The 18013-nt window shown below is 40.7% G+C and overlaps 1 protein-coding gene and 1 long non-coding RNA gene across 5 annotated transcripts in view; one reads left to right on the forward strand and one right to left on the reverse strand.

The window, feature by feature from the left end:
* sdk1a (sidekick cell adhesion molecule 1a) overlaps positions 1 to 18013 on the reverse strand; it is a 601048-nt gene that overhangs the window by 175726 nt on the left and 407309 nt on the right. For all 4 annotated transcript variants that reach the window (XM_049475506.1, XM_049475505.1, XM_049475504.1 and 1 more), the window contains 3 exons: positions 16993 to 17076; positions 8167 to 8361; positions 229 to 345 (listed from right to left, as the gene is read on the reverse strand). In XM_049475506.1, the coding sequence (XP_049331463.1) occupies positions 229 to 345; positions 8167 to 8361; positions 16993 to 17076 (396 nt within the window). The remainder of the gene's footprint in view (positions 1 to 228; positions 346 to 8166; positions 8362 to 16992; positions 17077 to 18013) is intronic.
* Positions 1 to 18013, forward strand: part of LOC125799256 (uncharacterized) — a 345287-nt gene that overhangs the window by 167126 nt on the left and 160148 nt on the right. The window lies entirely within an intron of this gene.

Consider the following 18013-nt stretch of genomic DNA (forward strand, 5'->3'; position numbering starts at 1 on the left):
ATCTGAGCGCTAAGGAGGCCCTCCAGTCAAAGTGACAAAATATGCCTCTTGTAAAAAAATGTGACGAGCAGTGGGGGCAGAGATTCAGCCATGTTTGTTTTTTTCACATTCATAGCGGGCATTCAACAGGCCTGACAGCATGTGTTAATGCAGTTGACTCAGGCCAGAACCCAGGAGCAATAAGCTGTGAGGGGGGAAAGCGGGGGGGCTGTGCTGGCTGATTATTACCTCTCTTCCAGGTGATGGCTGGTTTAGGGGCGCCTGAGACCTGGCAGGTGAAGGAGGCTGCAGAGCCGTCCGTCACTGTGATGTTCGCTGGAGGCGCAGTGAAGGCTGGAGCCAAACCTGCACAGAGCATAAACACAAACACAGCTCTAGTCAAACGCACAGACCTGCACAGAGCACAAACACAGCTCAACGCAAACACACAGACCTGTAAAAACTACAAACACAGCTCTAATCAAACATACAGACCTGCAAAGACTACAAACACAGCTCTAGTCAAACATACAGACCTGCAAAGACTACAAACACAGCTCTAGTCAAATGCACAGACCTGCGAAGACTACAAACACAGCTCTAGTCAAACATACAGACCTGTAAAAACTACAAACACAGCTCTAGTCAAACATACAGACCTGCAAAGACTACAAACACAGCTCTAATCAAACATACAAACCAAAACATAGCTACAATCAAACACACAGACCTGCAAAGACTACAAACACAGCTCTAGTCAAACATACAGACCTGCAAAGACTACAAACACAGCTCTAGTCAAACATACAGACCTGCAAAGACTACAAACACAGCTCTAGTCAAATGCACAGACCTGCGAAGACTACAAACACAGCTCTAGTCAAACATACAGACCTGTAAAAACTACAAACACAGCTCTAGTCAAACATACAGACCTGCAAAGACTACAAACACAGCTCTAATCAAACATACAAACCAAAACATAGCTACAATCAAACACACAGACCTGCAAAGACTACAAACACAGCTCTAGTCAAGCATACAGAACTGCAAAGACTACAAACACATCTCTAGTCAAACATACAGACCCACAGAAACTACAAACATACAGACCCACAGAAACTACAAACACAGATCTAATCAAACATACAGACCTACACAGATAACAAACACAGCTGTAATCAAACATAGAGACCAAATCATAGCTCTAATCACACTCACACACAGACAGACCTGCACAGACTACAAATACAGCTCTAATCAAACACAAAGTCCACAAGCATAGCTCTAATCAAACACACAGAACTGCAAATACTACAAACACAGCTCTAATCAAACATACAGACCTGCAAAGACTACAAACACAGCCCTAGTCAATTATACAGACCGAAAGAAACTAAAAACACAGCTCTAATCAAACATACAGTCCTGCACAGACCACAAACACAGCTCTAATCAAACATACAGGCCTGTACAGACCACAAACACAACACTTATCAAACATACAGACCACAAACACAGCTCTAATCAAACATAAAGGCCTGTACAGACGACAAGCGCAACTCTAATTAAACATATAAACCAAAACAGAGCTCTAATCAAATATACAGACCTGCAAAAACTACAAACACAGCTCTAATGAAACATACAGACCACAAACACAGCTCCAATCAAAGATATAGACCTGCAAAGACTATAAGCACAGCAATAATCACAAATACACACTACAAACAGCTCTAATCAAACATACAGACAAAAAACACAGCTCTAATTAAACATACAGCCCAAAAGCAAAGCAAACATACAGACCTGGAAAGACTACAAACACAGTCCACACATGCGCACACACACACACACACACACACACACACACAAATTTGATAACTGCCATGCACGCGTACACACATACATATACCTGAACGTGCACACACACACACACACACACAATTCATTACTGAACAGCAGGAAATTGAATTAAAGCTCCATTCTATTCCTGCTTTCATGGCTTTGTTATTCTGGGCCGGCAGAAATATGTACGCTTTTCCACTCTTGCAGTGATTCAAATTTGTGTTTCAAATCAGAAACAGTAAACAACCGGAATGAATCCAATTAGGCTATTCTGATTGGGGCCGCAGTAATGGAGGCATTGTGGAGTCGGCGGGTCATTCTATAATAAGCGGAGATGTGTAAATGAATAGGTATCCCTGATTGAAGGGAAAAAACAACGTTATTTGGATTCTGAGCTGAATTTCTGCCATATCAATTTGGAGTCAAGATGGGAAAATAAACCCCATTACAGCTCAATTTGCACCGCGGCTAAAAGGTTAGTTTCCCCTCGACCTTTTATGTGTATCTCGATGAAGATCGATGAGGTAAATGCTCAGGAAAGAAAAAAATTAAAAAGCACATTTACAGGCAGAGACCTTGAGAAGCAGCTGCGCTTAAAAAAACAGGTCTGAGCACAGTAAGAGGAATAGTGCAGCCTGGCTACAGTTGATTCTAGTGAATGTGGGTATTGTATTTCTGCTGCAATATAACATGACCATTCAAAGCGTCCGCACAGTGCTTTACTTCACAACAATGCCGCGCTCGTTTTCAATGCCGTTCTGTCGCGCAGTAGAGCGGGGATGGTGGTGGGCTGTTTCTCTGTGTAGACCGCAGTGCGAGTGATTACAGTGCACGCTGGTATTCAACTCCCTCTTCTTGTCTTTGATCATTTTGGCATGAAACAGATCTATACGGCAACAATACACCCAGGAGGAGCAGCTGTGATTGAGCCGCTGGTCAATGAAGGGGGGGGCTAGATACGTGCACTCGATACGCCGTGACAGGAGCGGAAAACAGACGTCGATGCAAGGTCTTCTGCTCTCTCCAGATAACTCGCTGCATTTCTTCTCTATTCATATTCAGTGCATCCCAATTACACACTGATTACACATTCTAACCAGGTCTGAGGTTATATTTTATATTATGAAGCACCAAAGCTGGGCATATCTAAAATCTCATATATTTGCGTAAAGCAGAGCTCCTTTACTGGACTGTTATTTTATTTTATTTATTTTTTTTGTATTGAAGAATTATAATAAAAAGCATGATAAACTGTGGGAAAAAAAAAAAAAAAACTGTGAAAAAGTTTAGTGAACTCTGAAATGCCTATTGAAGGCCACTGCTTACTACAATACGATGAATCTTTTCATCTTTATCACTTTACTCTTTTATTTTTACTACAAAAAAGCTGTGCATTATGTTAAGGTTCTGTTAACATAATGTTAACTTACCTGTCAAACCTTCACACTACTACAGTTTTTTATTCCAATTGCTAACACACTAAAATGACTCAAATGTGTAGCACAATTATTTCAACTGGCACACAGAGAGTATAACAATTCTCCAACACTTTTTGGAGACATATGGGTATAAAGGTTCTTTATTTATTATCTCAGGATTAGTGCCAGGTGTTTTATATATATATATATATATATATATATATATATATATATATATATATATATATATAAGATGTTCAAGGTGACAGACCGTTTATACCTTAAGGTTAAGCTCACGACTGGGTGTCCAATCCTGGTCCAGCAAAAGGTCCTATAACCCTAACTTGCACTGGGTTATTAATCACAGGGTTTGGGTTGGATTCCAAGTCACTGACGGACCCTTGGGAAAGGCCCCTAACACTTTGTGCTTTAGAGGTGCTGTAGCTGGTAAAGGCTCCAAGACATTGTGCTCTGACTCTGATTTTTCACAACGTGATATGTGAAAAGAGAAAACGCAAGTTTACTGTACATTAGTGCTGGGCGGTATACCGGTTCATACAGTATATCGTTCAGCAATTCAGAACCGGTATACGTTTTTAACATACTGCCCAGAGGTGGAAAAAGTACTAAAAAAATGGTAAAAGTACCTTTACTTTGCTAAAATACTACTCAAGTAAAAGTAAAAGTACCCATCTAAAAATCTACTCGAGTAAAAGTAAAAAAGTACTCAATTTAAAATGTACTTTGAGTAAAAGTTACATAGTTATTTTTATTTATTTGATGTAAAAAGTACAACAAATCATAAATAATAAATAAATAATCAAAAATAATTTGGACCTTTCAGGCAGTATTTGTTCAGACCACCCCATAAAACAGTGGCATAGGTTTCTATGATTCATTTTTTTCATATGATTATGATTCATAGTTTTACAGTTCTTTATTATTTTTTAACTTGCCATTGCTATGCTTTAACTGCTATTTACATGTTTTTTTAACATCCAAGCAGATGTTTCTAATAAAAACTTAAGAAACATGAAACAAATTAAAAAATGTTGGTTGGCGCATCCCGCTAACCGTAATTAACACTGCATGGAGAAGTTCAGCTGCGCTGCCATGGAGAACAAAACTTTATTTTTTTTTTAATTCAGATAATTTGTTTTTTTTCCCCCAGCATTTTATTTTTTACTCAGTAACAGGGAGTTTTCCAATGTAGCGAAGTTAATTACTTGTGTCAAAATGTAATTGAGTAAAATTACCTATTTTAAAAACTACAATAAAATCTACTTAATTACAGTAATGTGAGTAAATGTAATTAGTTACTTTCCACCTCTGATACTGCCATACCACTAGAGGCACTGCGGAGTGCTGCGTAGAAGCACACAGTGTAAAACAGCGCCGCCAAAGAAGCACGCTGGAACAGATCGCTAGATAACACTAGCCAGTTAGCAGAACAAGCTAACACACTGGAAGCTCAGCTCTGTGGTGCCACTTTTACTTACGCGTTGAACTTACACCGTTGCTCGACACCCACCTCTCTAAAAATGTAACTATGCGTTGTGTGACGTGGAAAGTTGTGGCCCTCCAGGCCTCGTGTCCCCTCCCACACATTCCCACCTTTGCGGTTCAAACTTTACAGCAATGCACTCTTGCTAAATACACAAAGACTATGGCATGGGTAAACAATAGCACACGTGTCCCGCGCTTCATCCTGCCTAAGAACAGCACTTTATCCCCCAGACAAGCCCAGAAACAGTCCATAGTCCACAGTCCAAGTACATAATCATTTATTTAGCAAGTGATAAAAGTCCCTAAAACTAGATGATACAAGGTGAGCAGTAACTATAGCCCTGTTTAAATATATTAATAGTGCAGCTTGAAGGATAAATTTAATGCACACTGAACTGAATTTATTTGTTAACTCAAGAAAAAAGAAAACTGTGGCTGATTTTAATACTACAAAGCTCTAATGGCAATTGAACTATTTATTAAAATAATTTTGTACAGGAAGACCTCTTTTTGTTAACGTCTATAATTTATATTCTTCAGCAGTTTTTCTGATTATAAAGTCCGATTTCTTCATATATTGTGTCATTTTGTGGGACAAAATAAATCTAATAGTAATCAAAGCCTCAATTCAAAGCCTTAGTGTGTTAAATGATATGTACTCCTAACAGTACAGTCACAGACCTATAAAAAAGCCCAGTCATGCAAAAAATATATAAATAAATAAATAAATAAATAATGATAAAAATACCGTGATATACAGTGAAACCGTCAGAATCTTGAAAAATACTGTGATCTACATTTTTGGTCATACCGCCCAGCACTACCGTACACGTGTACTGATAATAAAGGGACTTCGTTTATTAGCTCCATATTAGAGCCAAGATCCGTGTTGTTCAAGCTGAAAAATCTTCCAGACCCGAGAGACAGTTTATACCTCAAGGTTTAGTTTACTAACTGGGTGGTCAAGCAAATCTACCACTCTAACTCTAATAAAATACCTCGCCTAAATATATAAAGTACTCAAAAGAGAAGGGTATCTAAAACCAGCACTGCAAACTCTTCACTTACAGTTTATACCTCAAGGTACGAGTGATTAGCTTATTACTGGGGCACTAAAATAGCAACTGTTTCACCTCCTGGAATAGCAGCATGGAGCCAAATGCTTCCAGACAAGAACTCCCTACGGTCACACGGATCAGATTCTTCAAATGAAGTAATCTAGGATTATGAAGACAGACGGAGCACCAATCCTAGATCAGGGATCCTAGCTAGAGACAACTAAGACATATAGGCTTTGGCCTGAGCGTGTTTCTCCTCTTTTCCTCCAGTCGATTCAGTAATCAGAGGAAAGGTCACTGCTTGACGTTAAAAATCATTATCATAATCCACCCAGCGTGTTGGAGCAGGGATGGTGTAATTATCAGTGTGATGAGAGCATTCCTCCCAGATGCCTTTATGGCCTCACACGGCAGGGGCAAGAGGCAACTAACATTATAAGGTAATCAACACCAGACGGGGCCTTGTCCACAGGGAAACACTTCCACTTCTTATCTTGTGAGCGTGTGCGCGTGTGGCCGTAGACTGCCAGAAATGTATCTGTGGCAGAGTGAGTGAAGTCGAGGCGGTGTGGTGGAAGCATGCTCTCCACAGCCCATCACACTAAATGCCCTTTATTAGGCTTCCACTCTCTCACTGCAAGCCAGTAATTACGCTCAGGCACTTTTCCCACCGCTCTGCGGACCCAGAATACAGATTCAGATTCAGGGCGTTTTCACACCAGCACTGTTTGGTCCGGTTAAAACAAACTCTGGTCCCTTTGTAACTTTAGTGCGGTTCGATTGAGCAGGTGTGAAAATAGTAATCGCACTCGGGTGCGGATCAAAAGAACCGGTCCGGTCCCATTCAAACTCTGGAGCGGTTCTCTTGTGGTGAGAACATGATCCAGTCTCGATACGACACAGCTATCAAATATACTCCTTTTATTTGAGCTAAATTACTGATAAGGTGCAGTTAAAACTGATATATTAGGGTGCCGAGTGCTCCAGCGGTCTAAAGCGCTGCCACTATGAGCAGGAGGTCGCAGGTTCGAACCCCAGCTCATGCAGCTTTACCATCAAGCCGCCGGCGCTCAGAGGGAGCAAAATTGTCCCTGCTCCCTCTGGGTGGGTAGATGGCGCTCTCTCCCCACATCACTCCTAGGGTGATGTCTGCAGCACAGGGCGTCTGTGAGCCGATGTACCGGAGCCGAGCCGCTGTGCTTTCCTCTGAGCGTGCTAGCTGCTCGGTAATGCTGCATTAGCAGCAGCTCGAAAAGTAGCGGTGGCTGAATTCACATGTATCAGAGGAAGCATGTGTTAGTCTTCACCCTCCTGGTGTGTTGGGGCATCACTAGTGATAGGGGGAGTCCTAGTGAGTGGGTTGGATAATTGGCCGTGTATATTGGGGAGAAAATGGGAAAAATTAGAAAAAAAAAGGATATATTAGCCAGATAATGCTAACTAACACAGCTATGAACAAACACTGTGTCCATGCACACACGGTCTGTGTTGCGTTCACTGCTCACAGCTGCGTGACTCGGTTTATGTACAGGGGTTGGACAATTGAACTGAAACACGTGTAATTTACTGTCCCGACTGACAGTTCTGGTGGAAACAGGAGAGTTGAGGTGCACACTGAATTCTGCTGTGATTTGGGCAGCCGTGGTTTTATGTTTTTTGGATACAATCTGGGTTAGCACCCGAACATCCCTTTCAGACAGCTTCCTCTTACAGCGTCCACAGTTAATCCTGTTGGATGTGGTTCATCCTTCTTGGTGGTATGCTGACATTACCCTGGATACCGTGGCTCTTGATACATCACAAAGACTTTCTGTCTTGGTCACAGATGCGCCAGCAAGACGTGCACCAACAATTTGTCCTCTTTTGAACTCTGGTATGTCACACATAATGTTGTGTGCATTGAAATATTTTGAGCAAACCTGTGCTCTTACCCTGCTAATTGAACCTTCACACTCTGCTCTTACTGGTGCAATGTGCAATTAATGAAGATTGAGCACCAGGCTGCTCCAATTTAGCCATGAAACCTCCCACACTAAAATGACAGGTGTTTCAGTTTCATTATCCAACCCCTGTATATATCTGCACTGCAAGTCCAGCATTCAGTGTTAAAGTATAGAACACAGAATCTTCTTGGTATATTTTCTTTTTTCATATATACTTATATTTTTATTCCCACAACAGACAGCTCTGACCAATTAGAGGACACAGCCTGCTCGTGTGTTTTTTTGCATTTTGGTGCGTTTAGGTTTATGCTTGTGTGAAACCAAACCAAACAAAGGGATAAAAAAGCTCCAAGTAAACAAACTCATCAACTTATTCGGACCAGAGAAACAAACCAGACCCAGTTGCAGACTCACTTGTGACGTCCAGGTAGGTGTGAGCCTGCGACTCTCCGGCTACGTTCCTGGCGAAGCACTGGAAGATGCCGGCATCACTTGGCTGCAGCCTCCTGACCTGCAGTCCTCCACTGGAGACGACCTTATAGCGCGGGTTATTGAGCTTGCTGAGCGGCACCGCGTCCTTATACCACTCCAACTTCGGCATGGGCACACCTGGGGGTTTAAAACAGAGCAGGGCCTGAGGTCAGCGTGGAAAGGAACAGTATGGAATGCATAATAAAGATGAATAAAAAAGAGGAATAGCAAAAGTAAACTTGCTGTGGAATATTTACATAAAACATACACATATGTATGACATACAGATCAAATAAGGATGTCAAGAGAGCATTGGCATGTTTATTGACATGTTTCACATTTGTACAGAATTATACCGCAGAATATAACATTAGCAAGGCCATAGTGCCTTTGTCATCATACAGTGTCAAGAAAAAGCACAAGAGCAAGCCTGTCTGCTGTGCAATGAATTCACTGGAACATTGTGATAAACAGGTCAAGGAAGTGTGGTCTGGGGACAACATTCCTGGAAAACCCTTGCTGTGTGTGACCGAGCATTATCCTGCTGAAAAATGCCAGTTGGAAGCCCTGACATAAGAGGCAAATTATGTGGTTCTACAATGTCCTTCACATATGGCTGATACAGTTGATACTGTCCCCCCTATCACTACAAAGATGACCGATTGTCATATGCAATCCATCCATCCATCCATCCATCCATTCATCCATCCATCCATCCATTCATCCATCCATCCATCCATCCATCCATCCATCCATCCATTCATCCATACATCCATCCATCCATTCATCCATCCATACACCCATCCATCCATCCATGTAGAAAATAAGGCATTAAATAAAAGCTGGGACACATTTTAAACTTCACTGATATTTTATGATATTTTGCTTTGGGTTGAGTGTAGAGCCGACTCATTGGATGAATCTATTCACAAATCAAAGATCAATGATTTACAGGTAACTTCAGAAAACTACTCAAATAAATTTGTCATGCTGCTTTGTTTAGAAGCAACAGTTTTCTTTTTTGTGAATATTTTTATTTATTTTAAAGGAGGATTGCTATGGACAAAAAAACACAAATTTTACAACTTGACATACCTCTATATGAGCCTACTCACCCACCCTCCCACATACCTCCCTTCCACATGGCACCCAGAACAAAGAGAAAAGGATAATAATAAATTGAATAAAGTAGTAAAATAATAAAAATAAATCAGATAATAATAATAATAATAATAATAATAATAATAATAATAATAATAATAATAGAAGCAACAGTTTTTATACACCTCTTACAGTGAGGACTTGTTTGGTCTGTGTCTATCGCCGCAAAAAGAAACTAACACAAGTTTTAATTTACACAAGCTCCCGTGTGTGTGTGTGTGTGTTTGTGTGTGTCACTCTGGGAGGAGGGTCACTCTGAACTATGGGTTCCCAAAAGGAAGAATAGCTAGTGGAAGTTTAAACCTTTTATAAAAACACATTGTCCTTAACTGTAAATTTGAATTAATCAATATTTATCAAGATTTATCGCTCAACTCTATGATACGTTCAATACATCTCAAAGTCTGTCAACTGCGAAAAGAAAATGTCTTTAAGCGCATCGTAGAGGAAAGTCTAGCAGTCAACGATCTCTCACCAGGAGGTACACTACCCATAAGTATTCTCTCAGAGCCTTTTTATAGGGCAGCACAGGAATCATTTCCATGCCTCACTGTGGCAAGATCCAGTCCTAAGTCCCAAATCCCAAGTCCCAATAACTACGGTTGTATTAAACATAGGAAACTTTTTACCTGAGTGAGTTAAGGATTGAGGACCACATCCTGTAGTTATTTTGATCTATTCAAGTGCCCTAATTTCTTTTAAACCACTTAAAGTTACTGCACTACTCTGACTGCTCGGCTCAGGTACGCTGGCCGCAGGAACGGACCAGAAACGGCTGAGGGTCCTTGAAGGCTGAATTAGGAAATTTTGTCATTCTGCCTTTCTTTAAAAAAAAGAGAGAGCACAGAGTGGAAATGAGCCGATCAGAGATAAGCCGCAGATAGCTTCCACTTCTGCACTTCTAAGAATATTCTGGCTGCTTGGAAAGATGCGCTCTCAGGGGATGCTTTAAGTAAGAGCTGAAAAGGCTGACGGAGAAAATCATCACTTGTAGTGGCACCAGCGTACTTCAGGAGAAGGCCACAGCGTTGTCTTAGTCAGAATCGCTTATTTTTACTTTGCCCTCTGGATAATGAGAGTATGAAGCACCACTCAATCAGGAATGATGGTGGGGTTTTCTGCACAGGCTCTTCAGGATGTTTCAAAAACGAGTGGGGAAGTCGCACTGAGGGTTTCTGGGTATACAATACACTGACAAAAGGCCAACAGTCAAAAGTGTTACTTCAGGAGATTACTTGGGAATGCCCACATATGTATAAGTTGTGAGGTCTTTGTAATTTTTATAAAATTAAAGTATAATTGTATAAGTACAAAAAAAATTGTTCCATTTTAGCACTTTTTAAGTATGCTGATTAATAATAATGTGGCTACAAGCACAATTTAGTGCACTATAGCATAATAATGATTAGTATACTTAGTATACTTTAATCTACTTTTTTCACTAGGGATTGAAGGACTGAACATATAATTCGGAGATCCACAGTAAGTTAAGTGTCAAGTGACAACATCATAGAAGACCAGGTAATGATTGAGAATGCAAACAAGCCACTCTGGCAGAAATCACATCTACTGTACAGTACAGTATGCAGGAGGCTCCACACTTTACTGTATGAATGAATGAAGTTCAACTTATCTAGCGCCTTTCTAGAAACCCAAGGACGCTTTACAATTTACACACAAGCACATTACATCCACACACCGGTGAGAAGCGGCAGCCAATATCGCACAGCGTACTCTGCCAATCCATATCTGGGCACAGTCATGCATACATTTACACACATTTACACACACACACACAAACTTACATACATACCACACACTTACACACACCGGATCAATTTAGAGTATTCAATTTTTTCTGGACAATTTAGAGTATCCAATTTACCTGATCTCCATGTTTTTGGACTGTGGGAGGAAACTGGAGTCCCCGGAGGAAACCCACGCAAACACGGAGAGAACATGGAAACTCCACCCAGATAGGGACTTGAACCCAAGACCACAGTGCTGGGAGGCAAACGTGCTAACCACTCAGCCACCGTGCCACCATAAATCATACTGTACAGGTCATTGTACAGTGTTACGAACTCATGAGAGTCCTTGGTGGTTGGTGAGTTGGGCCAGGCTGGTAGGTGGGAGGAGTTGTGCTCAGTGGTTGCACTTGGGTGTCATTTGTCAGCCATCTTAAAAAGGGGCATTGGGGCAGATAGTGGGGGATTTTTGTTAATTTGTGCTCCATGTTGTAGGCTGTGTTTTTTTTTGTTTTTTTTACCGCTCTCCTCTCTTCTAACTCAGCAGTTCTCCAGATGATCATGGACCAGCCTTGTTGATCTATTCATTGTCCCTAGACGTCAAATACTACTTTTAACTACTTTTTGATACTTTAAATAAAGCGTATCTTGTTATACATCTAAACACGTGTCTCTCCCTTTTATATGTTGCTGTAACCTGAAATTGGGGGCTTGTCCGGGATCTATTTAGTATTAATCTCCATTTTTTGAGCTTGGTTAATGTAGGTTAAAAACGAATTTGGATATAGTGATGTAGATGTAGATGTAGATTAAATAGCTTAAGATTGAGTAAAGTACTAGGATGAATGTGAAACCCTGAAAATGTGTAACTCCATTCAGCTATCATTGCAGAGTTTTTTTTTTAGCTTCCATATAATGTAGCAAAAAAAAAAAAAAAAAAAAAAAAAAAGGTACATAATAATGGTTCCTGTCTCATGATATGTGGCATGTCAGTGTGACTGGTGATTGGTCTTCTGGGGTTTTAAGGCTTTTCCTTTTTCCTTTTTTCAGCTCCTGAGACAGAAAACTACTTCAAGAATCTCCAATAAGACACTTTGAGAACTTGCCGAACAAAAGTGTGAATGGTTCCAGAAGCGAGACACAGGGACAAGTAATGGATTGATTCCACTTATCACTGCTGCTGAGGGACTAGGAGAGGCTAGGATGGCTGAGGTAGCTTTTTTTTTTTTTTTTTTTTTCATTTTTCCCCCCAGTTCATCCAGTGCTGAGCAGATCACTTTCTCTCCTCGCCTTCAATTCCGTAATTGCACCCCCGCCACACCTGGAACGCAGCACTGACAAATATCTTAATATCTTAAGTACGGTTCTAACTATTGCTCTGACCTTCCATTTCAGGGCTATTAGAAAACTTGCGGGGGAGAGCATTGGAGAATATTTCTGGCGGGAAGCCAATACTATTTCCACTCGTCATTTTTCCCATCCCAATATAACGATAACGGGTCTGCTGACCCTCTCCCTCCAACCACACATCCCTCACGGATAATCACGACCCCGCCGCTCTTCCAAAAGGCCACCGTGGCTTTTATGGGCAAACGGACACTGACATTCTCAGAGCAGTAATGATTTTATAAATCACTGCTAACAGTTTTCAGATTTCCTCATCGATATGCTCTTTGATATTGATAACTAAAGGCCAGAGTGTGCATTAATAGTGAATTCACTGCAGACTTCAGCTAGCACAAAGAAAGTGAAGGGAAATAGCAAACCGAACATCATATATGTACAGATATACAGAAAGAAAAAAAAAAGATTTGGGGCCTATAAGAAACTTTTTGAACCTATGTCCTTTTTAACCTATTTAAACATATACAGTTAGGTTTATATACATATACAGATCACTGAAAAATGATGGGTTTCTTTGATTTTACCAAATTGAAAACCTCTGGACTATAACCAAGAGGAAGATAGATGAACTGAACCAAGCTGAACTGCTTGAATTTTTGCACCAGGAGTGCAGGCATAAAGTTATCCAAAAGCAGTGTGTAAGACTGGTGGAGGAGAACATGATGCCAAGATGCATGAAAACTGTGATTAAAACCAGGGTTATTCCACCAAATATTGATTTCTGAACGCTTAAAACTTTATGAATATTAACTTGTTTTCTTTGCATTATTTGAGGTCTGAAAGCTCTGCATCTTTTTTGTTATTTCAGCCAACAATGTTCATGTTCCTGTTTCCTAAAACATATTCAAATGATAGTTATATAATGGACATGGACATAAAGGGCAACCTTTTTAGCTTTCGTTTCAGGGTATCCACATTAAAATTTGAAGAATTATTCTTGTTAAACACTAAACGTCATACAGAAAGGCCCACAAACAAACAGCAACTTAAAACCGCTGCGGTAAAGTTCTGGCAGAGGTCAGCCACTATGATTGGGAAATCACTGGTCCGAATCCCTGACAAGCAGCTTGCCATCAGCTGCAGGAGCCCTGAGAGAGCACAAGTGGAATTGCTCTCTCTCTGGGTGGGTAGACGGCACTCTCTCCCCACAACACTTCAAAGGGTGATGTCGATCACCACAAGGCGTCTGTGAGCTGATGTATCAGAACCGAGTCGCTGCGCTTTCCTCCAAGTTTGCTGGATACTCAGCTACTAAACAGTTTGAAAAAAAGAGGATGTAGCTGAATTCACATGTATCAGAGGAGGCATGTGCTAGTCTTCACCTTCCTGGTCTTATGGCATTAAGTACTACAATAAGTGGGTTGGGTAATTGACTTTGTAAAATCTTTGTAAAGTCTGAATTTTAACTGCATCTAATTTGTTTTTTGTTCAAAATGAATTGTCGTAATGTACAGAACCAAAATCAGAAAAAAATGTCTCTGTCCAAATATTAATAAATCTAACTGCAGTTGTTCTTAATTTGATCTTCACAACACAGAAATATGGAGGTGACAGACTCATATACCATAGTATACCATGGGACCATAGTATGTAACTCGATCATTAAGGCTCCACCAATCTTCTGCTGATGGATCCTCAAGGGCTCTCAGGCCAGTCCACTACAATATAATACTTCCAGTGTGTGCATGGTCTTCCTATGGGTCGTTTTCTGGGTCTTCCCTTCGTTGGTTTTGCCCAATAGTCCTCCACTGGGAGCCTCTGGAGGTTTGAGAGGTGCTCCTCAAAATGCAAAGGAGCAGCAGCTAACTCTGCTAGCTTTACTGCTTCCTGAATTAGGGCCATGTTGTGGTGAAAAGGCTTGAGGGCTTGATCTAATGATCTCCAGGGCTAGCTCCATTATGCTGTATGCTGTATGTTGGATGGTCTCTCCAGGCAAAAAATGTCCAAAATTTCTCTTGGAGAAATGAGTTTATACACAGGATTGATTCTGCGTTTGTTTGGGGGAAGGGCTCATTATAACTAGGTTTTTTGTCACACTTAAAAACTTCAACCAAACTGTGGATTGATTGTGCAAAATCTTGCATCACTTTGCTGCATGTTAAGTTTACAAAATCGTCAGCTATTATATATGCTGCTATTTATTGAGGACCAGAGCTTTGGGAAACACAGCATTTCATTCAGGTTACCAGGACCTAACCCCAGAGCCAGCCTTGGGGTAGCGTCTACAGCAGGGGTGTCCAAACTACGGCCCGCGGGCCATTTGCGGCCCGTTTCCTTTTTTTGGAGCGGCCCGCAAGGTATTTTAGAAATAGAATGAAAGTTGGCCCGCTGTTAAGCAGGTTTTTATAATGTGAGATTCAAAGTTTGAACGCTAGGTGTCAGAAACGGGCCAAAGAGTCTAAAAGCGGAGAGAATACGCATTTCTAGCACAGAAAAACGGGCCAAAGAGTCTAAAAGCGGAGAGAATACGCATTTCTAGCACAGAAAAACGGGCCAAAGAGTCTAAAAGCAGAAAAAGTGCGCATTTCTAGCGCAGAAAAACGGGCCAAGGAGTCTAAAAGCGGAGAGAGTGCGCATTTCTAGCGCAGAAAAACGGGCCAAAGAGTCTAAAAGCGGAGAGAATACGCATTTCTAGCGCAGAAAAACGGGCCAAAAAGTCTAAAAGCGGAGAGGGTGTGCATTTCTAGCGCAGAAAAACGGGCAAAAGAGTCTAAAAGCGGAGTTTTAATTAAGGAGAGATCATTTTAATTAAGAGAGATCATGAAATTAAACATCAATTTGAAAAATCTTAGTTTACACAACACTGTCAAATATAAATATAGTTAGTCAAGTTAAATGGTGTGTAAATGAAATAATAAAAAAAAAGTATTGTTTTAAGTGGTATATTTCATTATTTGTTTTATTACATAGTGTGGCCCATGACTTCAAATATATTTCTCCTTCTGGCCCCCAACAAAAGTGGTTTAGACACCCCTGGTCTACAGGGAACCACATGGTGGCCAGGTAGCCCAAAAAAACCCTGTGAGGTTTAACCCAAAAATTAACATGAGGTGACCATGTAGATTCAAGGTCCAGATTGAAGATGTGGTGCAATAGAAGCAGGCTGTTCATGCTCGAAAACCATCAAACCTGACTGAACTGGAGATGATTTGTAAAGAAGAATGATCCAAAATACCTTCAACCAGAAGCTTCAACCAGACTCTAATTGGAAGCGATAGGAAGAGCTTAGAGGCTTTTATGTAAGTAAAAGAAGGATCTACTAAATAATGATGTAATTTTTATGTTGGGGTGCCCACATTTCTGCACCTGCCTAATTTAGTTTAAAGATTTATTGCACACTTTCTTTAAATCCTATGAACTAAATTTCACTTCATTTCTAATATCACTGTGTTCATCTGCTATATGATATATTTAACTGAAATTTAGCTAATCTAAACAACCGCTGATTTATAAAAAAAAAAAAATAATGAAAATGATCACGGGTGCCCAACCCTTTTCATTAAACTGTATACAGTACACCCAGGCACGTTTGTCACGTCTGGTGCTAAAAGAGCTCCTGTTTCTCCCACACTTAGCTCTAACGGAGGTTCTCAGTCTAACAACTACACTGCCCAGAATGCACCACCCGCTGACATCACACACACACACGATCACATGACACATCACCTGCCCCCTCCAGGAAGTCCCGAGTACTGATTACCTGCAGTATAAAAGAGCACCTCAAGCACACACCTGTGCCGAGTATTGTTGGTTTATCCTCATTTCAAAGTGTTTCTATCTCTGGTCTGTTTTTTCGTATATGACCTTGCTCTTTGTTTTTTTGATGCCAATTTTTGCCTGCTCCTCTATTTTTGAAATTGACCTTGTTTGACCTGGACTGTTTATCGTTTCTGTCTTTTGGATTATCTCTGCTGCATATGATCCTCTGGACTGTCCCTGTTTATGGTATGCTTTTGTCTACGTGGTTCCTGTTTGCTGTTATTACACTGTTTCCGATTTTGACAACCCCTGTACCATTGTTTATTTTAATAAACACTAAAATCTGAGCCCTGTCCCGAATATGACAGACTTCTGTACAACAAACTTTCATGTCGTCGCCATGTATCGCCAAAACAGCAACTTTACAGGAGATAAAAAAACAAAAACTTATGAACTTTCAATGGAAGACAGTGTAAAAATGTATAGAGTTTATTTCAGGTCATTTTGAAGTATTTCTATTAGTTCGTTCATCAAGAAATTTTGACACAGTGTAAGAGACAGTTTGTTAGTTTAAATTATGTAGTGAACTAAAAATCAACAAAAATAGATTTACTTGTTTTTAATTGGACAGCGAAGATATGCTTGCTACACATTGCACATGTTTGCTGCAGGTGATGAAGAGCATGCATACTGACAATATAATCTTCTTCAACTTCTAAAAATGTGCATTAGATGTGATATACAGTAAAGTGCTGACCTCGGGCTTGGCAAGGGATATCCACGTTCTTCTCCACCTCGCCCATCATCTTCCTCCTGGGCTCGGTCGTGAAGTACGGAGGCTCTGCCAAAAAGAAACAAGCAGTCAACACAGGCATTCTCACGAGCTGTGCTCTTTAAGCTAATGCAGAACATAATGAACTCACGCCCGTTGTTCATGCTGAGTTGTTGTAGGGATGGCTGTGTTTGCAAGGGTCTAGCGATCATGTCTCACATGTGTGGGAGTAAAGCCGCTAAGGGTGTGAAAGTAGCAGTGGGTAGACAGGTGGACGGCGCCAAGCTCGTCTTTACGACGAGCGGGTTCCAGTTGCTGCTCTGAGCCTCGTCACTGGCGTAAAAACAGATGGCTATTGAGGCTGGGCTTTCACTTATTCTATAGGCACTGAATATCCTTAGGTGTAATCAACAGCTACCGCTCTGCCGTGATGAAAAACCGAAGCTTTATTTCCGTTTCTTTTCTCTTCCCTTCCCTTTTTTTTTCTCATCTCTTTGAGAAGTTCAGGTTTCACGAGTCTTAATGGATACTAGCCTCTAAAGACAGGTGGTATTATGAAGCTTTCAGAGCCGCTGAATGCATTTCCAGCAGCGTGGACGTCACACACTGTCACTTGCTCTGTTGGCAAGGCGCTGAAGTACAGCTTCTACATATAAATATATACATATTCTCCCATCTCACGTCTAATACAGACAAACAGCCACTGAGCTGTTGACTTATGAGCGTTGCCACAAAGACAGGTCACATCCATCACTGCTCACCTCCTTAATCTCCTCCCACAACAAACACCTGAAGCTTGAATTTTTTTTTTGACTCTTTTTTAGACGTGTGAAGATGCGTGTGTCATAGAACTTCTCAACAAACTCATTTAAAGTTGTTCAAAAAAAAAAAAAAAAGATTGCCATCTAGTTTTATACATGTCAAAAAACCTTTCTAAACTTTCCATAGAATTACCTTTGTGAAAAGGGAGAATACTCAAAGTGTCAATCCATATTATTTTGTTTCT

This window comes from Astyanax mexicanus, chromosome 3, assembly GCF_023375975.1.
Source record: "Astyanax mexicanus isolate ESR-SI-001 chromosome 3, AstMex3_surface, whole genome shotgun sequence".
Taxonomy (NCBI): domain Eukaryota; kingdom Metazoa; phylum Chordata; class Actinopteri; order Characiformes; family Acestrorhamphidae; genus Astyanax; species Astyanax mexicanus.